This window comes from Hibiscus syriacus, unplaced genomic scaffold, assembly GCF_006381635.1.
Source record: "Hibiscus syriacus cultivar Baekdansim isolate YM2019G1 unplaced genomic scaffold, ASM638163v2 tig00110607_pilon, whole genome shotgun sequence".
Classification (NCBI taxonomy): Eukaryota; Viridiplantae; Streptophyta; class Magnoliopsida; order Malvales; family Malvaceae; genus Hibiscus; species Hibiscus syriacus.
Window position 1 is genome coordinate 977,286 of NW_024062799.1, and position 7,131 is coordinate 984,416.

Sequence of the window (7,131 nt, forward strand, 5' to 3'; positions counted from 1 at the left end):
ATGATTGCTTGGATGGCTATCTTGGATAGACTACCAACTAAGAATAGTCTTCAACGTATGGGCATTATATCCGATGGATTGTGTGTTCTATGCAATGATGATCTGGAGACGAGAGATCATCTGTTCATTGAATGCTCTTTGGCGGATTCCCTTTGGAAGGCCATTCTGCATCTCTCCGGATTAAGGCCATCTTTTTCATCCTGGAACAACTTTTTAGCATCGACTTCTCATGCTTGGAAATGTAAATCTTTACTTATCACTATTTTGAAACTCGCATGGTGTGCATTTCTTTATTCTCTATGGGAGGAACGAAACAGAAGGTTGTTCAAAGGAAACTCCAGGAATGAAGCTGAAATTCTTAAAGCTATCAAGGAGATAGTCGGAATTCAACTTAGAGGTCGGAATATTAGTAGACTTGATAGTGTCAATAATACTCTTTGTAAGAATTGGAGTATTGAATAACCAATATTATGTTTTGTGAATAGGTTGCTCTCGATTTTAGGTTGCTTTTCCATTGATGATTGTTTTGTAGCAGAACACTGCTCCTTTGGGTAATAAATTTTAATTTATCCAAAAAATTTGTTCGCCAGAGACATGATTTCTACAAGAAAGGAAAACTCCGGTCTTCATCCAACGAGCTTCCACTTTTGGAATCCATAACAAGAGATTCTACCAGAACATCAACCTGTCCACTTTCGTGATTCCATTCGTTGACATGCTTACCATAGGAAAGTCCTACAACGGAATCAAGCATACTCAACAATTTCATGAATGTACAAGACAAGTGATGAACTATATTATGTACACGGCCTAGCGAGAAAAGAATGACCAACAAAAGAAAATGAGGATTCATAAATCTTATGAAGCAGCCTACGTGAATCTTAATCACCTGAAGAGTGGATTGCTCCTATCCATGCTGATAGAAGTAGATCCTGCACTCGACAATAGAACCTCCATTGTTTTGGGATCATCACTCGTTCTTCCTCTCAATGCATCTTGAGAGGCTATACAATTAACAAGTAAAATGTTAGTTCACGATCATAAACAGAGCAACCATAAACTACGAAAGAAAAAACATACACAATTATATATAAAAGTCAGGTAACTGACAGACAAATATGGTAAAAATGTGATTGATAACATGCAGAAAATTTCCTCCCTGTATCACCCTCTAGTCTCTTATCCCCCAAGCCATAAATTTTTCCTTTCATGTGAATCACTAGTCCAACCTTTTTTTCCTATTAATCCCTACGGTACCTACCATTATTCTAATATCATTTAGTAAACCACTTGGAAAACTCATTTAAGAAAATAGTAACTCATAAACATGGGTTAAACATTGGAAGTGTCTACCCCAGTGCATCCCAAAGAGCGGAGGTCTCATTTACCTGCCAGCTCCATCCCTTTCTGTTTTGACAAATTAGCTTCATTACTCATACAGTCTTTTACAACTTCTTTATCAACAAGACCTCCAGTTCCATTTCTTCATATGCACACGCAACAAGGCTTCAATATGAAAGGAAAAAAAATGGAGATGAGAATAACTACATCAACAATTTTGTAAATTTTGTGTAAAGCCATCTTTTTCTCAGAATATGTTGTAAATGGATTATGTTTGGAGTGCCATGTGATGTTTTCTGTAGAAGAACAAAATTTTCCTTTCAAATTTAGAGAGCTCTTTAGAAGTATGTTGGAATATTAATATTTCTTTCATAGGCTGCAAAGAAGAATAGGTAAGCAAGTTGATATCACTCGAGGTTGTCTTGATATTTATTGTCTTGCTTAATTTTGAGAGATCTCTATATACTTATAAGGAACTTATAGATCATAAACTGCTTTTAATTTTTTGGGGAATTCTCTATGTCCTCGATGTGTCATTTTTTGTCAACTGACTGTCACCCATTCTTTAAGCCACTATCATTAAGCTTGAAAAATCGATTCATAGACAAAGTATAGTTACAAAATATATCTTCTAGTTCTTGTCATGATTGGCTCACTATAGTACCTAAGAGGGCATGCTTGAACTCAACTTGGTTCCAAAGCTTGTTTGCTTATTTCTAGTATATTTCTGTTCCTTTGCATGGAATGTTAGAAGTGATCTAGTCATTTATTTATGTATCAACCATTCTTTCTAGGAATATGAGGTTCATAATCCGAAGCTTTTGCTATGTGAAACAATTTCTGACATCTGTATAACATTGCTTGAAGGTATATGTTATAGATGTGGTGCGAATGTGATGATACATGGATCTCCTGCACCGGAAGTTGGTTCAAGTGAAAGCTTGATTTTGGTTCAATTTTACAGAAACTTTCTGTTATGACCCTAAGAGATTAGAGAAGAAATTAGACGAAGAATGGAGAGAATTAAGATTAAGGAGAGAAAAGAAAAGATTCAAGAAGTGTAGAGTTCATTCAATCCAAAGCATGCCTTCTCCTCCTCTAGTACATGGTTTATATAATTACAGTGTACCCCTAGTTACCCTTCAAATGGCAGTCGTTGTTGTACTGAATATAACAACCTGCACAACTAAGCAAGTTGTTTCCTAACCTTAGTGGCTGTAGAACGTGTCAGTCCATTCCCAATTCCAAATCCCTAACCCTTTCTTTGATTTCCCAAATTCTCTTGTTCCGATTCTTATCTCTTCTCCTCTGTGCATGACAATACCCCATCCATAAAAGGATCCTTGTCCCCAAGGATCAAAACCTGGGATTATTGCTTTAAACATAATATAGTTTCCCCCAGTGATGTTTTCTAGCCTTAAGTTCGTCCACTGCAGCAACAATTGAGTGATAGCTTGATTGTGCTTCTTGAGGTTAAATACACCTTCAAACAGAAAACTCAAGTTGCCAAACACCTTCCACCAAAAACTATAGATAACAATACCATAGACCCTTGCTGCCAGCCTTAATCTTTTTCGAAGAGCAAGTGAGGTTTGATGGTAAGACCGAAACTTCAGGTAAATTCTGTCCTCTGTCTTTATGCCTCTGTCTGTCAATTTTATTTGAGCAAAAAATGTCAGCCTTGCTTGAGTTTTTTGAAAAAATTTCAGATTCAAAAGTTGTTTTAGTAACTGATTTCTACTGCTTTCTTTGTTGACTTCCCATATAGTTATGACATTCCCCTTCCCTTGAAATGATCCTTGTGCATCAGGAGGTATCTCCCTTCCAGGTATTTGTACTTTTAGAAGATTGGAGTACTCTGCCACGGTAAACAAGTGCTTGTGCTCAGTGATGAAGGCAAGCAGGGCCTCAAATGACATATTTAACAGTTCAAAATAGGTTCGGATATGATCGAGTCTCTGTTGTATAACTTCATTATCAATTGAAGGGAAAGCAGCGGGGGCCTGTTCTAATGCAATTGAATTCCGACATATCTGCTGAACTCCAAAAAGGTTGATCAATTTCATGTTGGCTAAAGCCTTAAGTGATGCATTTGCTGCAATACTACATATTCCACCAAATATGTAATTCCACTTCATTCCAGTAACAAAAGGTGATATTTCCTCATCCTTGCATGTTATTTGCGCAGTAAGTGAAATAAAAATATCATCAGGCTCTTTTGCATCTTGGTTTTCCAGGTATTCCCTATATATCAATTCCTGCAAGTGAAAAATGGTCTCCAGCTGCATCTCAACGTGCATAACTTTCAAGCAATCAATTGCTAGTTTTCTGTACTCATCTGCAAATGATGCCAGATCCCTAGGTGGTGAACTGTTTTTTTGTTTATTCATAGGCTTGCCACTCTCCGCATGGTTTAATGCTGCTAGTGGGGTTGCTTTTACAAGTCTTTCAATGGAGTCCACAACATACTCCAATGAATCACTCAAGGATGCCATCAAAACAAGTTTATCGTCATCAGGAAATGTAGACTCTAGGTCTTCCTGGAGATGTGCAAGTAATTTGTCCACAATTGGCATTAGAAGAAAGCAGTTGAACTTCAATTCTGCAGAGGCCAAGAAGTATTCCCTTGTGCCATGAAAAATTTGTTGTACCAATGCATAAACAATCCTTTCTGATGAAGGACCAAGCCTCCGGTTCCAAAGTGTGCTATCTAGAAGGTCAGCAAGCTTTGTTTCTACTGTCTGAGCAGAAGAGCATGAATCGATGCCTGGAGATATATGGCTGAGTTTTGTATCTGCTCTTGGCTTGGTGTCATGCTTCTCTGCAGCAACATACCCAATCAATGAATCTTGGGAATTTTCGGGAGATGTGGAATTGACTGCTATACTGGATGGCTCAATTCCACCAAATGAGTCTAAAAAATGACGTAGCCCAGCCCGGTTCTTATTGTGGAGGGACCAGGATACATAACGAGTTATGCTCACTAAATCCTCCAAACATTTCTCACGGCAAGCTCTTTCAGTAGATTCAGCGAAGTTGTTGAAAGTAGAAGCAACATGCCTGAGAAATACGTTGTGACCACTTAAAAATTCTCCATCTTTCTGCATAAGATATATGGAGATAGGAAGTAATCTCTTCAAAATGTACAAGAGCCGACAACCCAACTGATGGAGGAAAGGTTCAAAAGTGTCACGAGCCTTTGAAACTGCTATAACACAAGCTGTCCTTGAGTAGTTTGTTCCATCATGAAAATCTTCGACTCCACAGGCATTGACAATTTCTTCCCTTGTAATTGGTGGGCATTTTATCCCTCCCACAATAAATCGGAATTCAGCCATGGCACGATGATATTGTGCACCTCCATAAAGAAGCATTCCAGAATTAGGTATTATCTTGTGTGGCAATTGAAGACCATCATCACCCACAAATGCTCCTCCATTACTTATCTCATCTACTAGTGTTTCACCAGTTGTATAATCTTCAGCAACCTGAAGGAGTTCCACAAACTGCACGGTAGCATCAAGTTCATCTGTAGCCCACCATGGTGGTCCTTCTAAAAGTCCAAGAAGAAATCTTTGGGTGGCACTTGGAGTTGCAATAGCATAATACCGATGAAACAAACATGCATATGGTTCAAGAGCTGGTAACCCAACAACTAGATGCTCATCCAAAGCTGTTGTTGGGGGAGGAAGTAGAAGAGCAGGGACTGCAGCAATCGTTAAACTAGCAGTCTCATAGCGTGCAACCTCTTCATCATATACACTTAAAATGACACCAGCACCATTTGCAACATCCCATCTTGGAGTTGATGGTATGAGCTGAGAATGTTTTCCAGATCCACGAGAAGAAGCAGTAGTTTAAATCTTTGATGTTGGCAATTTATCGAACACTTGAGAATCATCATGTTTTTGCTCACACTCTTTACCAGTCAACAACTGTAAAATATGCTCCAAACGACCCTTATTCATTGCAATCCTTGTCTCCAGGTATTGATCTTGCTTCACTAACTTTGATAAGTCTTCAATCTGTTGTTGAATTGCAGAAAAAACAGAGTATGCAGCCATTGCTTTGCCAGGAGTTGTGGCTCTGTATACCAATTGTTATGACCCTAAGAGATTAGAGAAGAAATTAGACGAAGAAATTAGACGAAGAATGGAGAGAATTAAGATTAAGGAGAAAAAAAGAAAAGATTCAAGAAGCGTAGAATTCATTCAATCCAAAGCATGCCTTCTCCTCCTCTAGTACATGGTTTATATAATTACAGTGTACCCCTAGTTACCCTACAGTTGGCAGTCCTTGTTGTATTGAATATAACAACTTGCACAACTAAGCAAGTTGTTTCCTAACCTTAGTGGCTGTAGAACGTGTCAGTCCATTCCCAATTCCAAATCCCTAACCCTTTCTTTGATTTCCCAAATTCTCTTGTTCCGATTCTTATCTCTTCTCCTCTGTGCATGACACTTTCTTGCATTTGAGAAACATGACCAAGATCTCCTAGATACGTATTTTTCGTTGACCCTTTCTTCATTTTTGGATTATCATTCCCAATATGAGTTGAAGGGATGCCATTTTTGTGCACGGTGGCCATAAAATGAAATAAACAGATTTTCTGAATGCTACCGCATTTTTTTTAGCCAAGTAGAACAGCTAGTTTCTGGTTCAGCTCTCGAGGAAGAGACTACGGAAGTTGCCAGGTAATGCGGCAAAATAGGTGTGAAGTTGCCAACGTGGCATTTTTGTACGTCTCATAAAACCGATCTTCTTGATCTTTATGTGGCTGAACATATTTGGCATAATATAAATCCAAGTCCGAGCTTCTGCTATTATGGTCTTGCCATCCACGAGGATCAATACTTGTTATCTAGGCAACTCTGCATCACTATAGTTCTAGAAAAATTATTCCAGGGTCTTCCTAAGTAGATTTTTACAGGGTATTCCATGATTAATTGAAAAATATATACAAATATGAACAATGGACCAAAATCAAAATAGCAAACACGAACTTAACTAGCATCTAAAAGTAAAAATTATTGCACCATCCATTCTTGTCTTGCCTTGCATCCGACTACTCACATCCACATTCAATAAACTGAAGTTTGAAGATGACCAAGGTTAAATCAATGATTATTTCAGGTGTTTTCTTTTATTAACATTTGTGTTGGCTGCTCAGATCCATCGAGTAAATATACAAGGTTAAACAACAACACGCAAAAGGAGAAAAGGGCTCCACAACAGCTGATATTCAATATTTTCAATATGTTAATCTAGGAAGAGGGTCCATTTTTGCCTTTGAAACAACATTTCTAAACGTAACTGACGCCATAGACCATAAGCTATGTGTGTGAAACGACTATTACATGGAGACCCAATATAAAAATTGACCTTTTACTCAAGTCATGTGACCTACCCATATCTAAATGGCTACAGTTGAATCCACGTATTTTACGACAAAAATCATCACCTGTGCCCCGGGAGTCTTAGCATCTTGAACAAGAAACCATGCCTATCGTACCCGAGATCACACAATTTCCAAGGGGTAGTAGCTAATTTTTTTAAAATCAAACTTTTCTGAACATGTTCACTCAGAACACCAACATGCAACTTCAAACCAGCAATCTTCAGATTCTTAGCCTCCTTCTCAGACTTTATGACGGTACGTCGTTCTTGTAACTCAGTAATTTTGTTTTCGATCATTTTCATCTCTTTATCCAATTTAGTTACCTCCTCTATATTCTCAATCATCTCCCTTTCAACATTTTCTATCTCTCCTACATGTTGTCCGTATCCTTC

The 7,131-nt window shown here is 38.1% G+C and overlaps 1 protein-coding gene across 1 annotated transcript; it reads left to right on the plus strand.

The window, feature by feature from the left end:
• LOC120135385 lies at nucleotides 1-462 on the plus strand. Its single transcript, XM_039151655.1, has one exon. The coding sequence runs from the start codon at nucleotides 1-3 to the stop codon at nucleotides 460-462; it is 462 nt and encodes a 153-aa protein (XP_039007586.1).
• The last annotated feature ends 6,669 nt before the right edge of the window (nucleotides 463-7,131 follow it).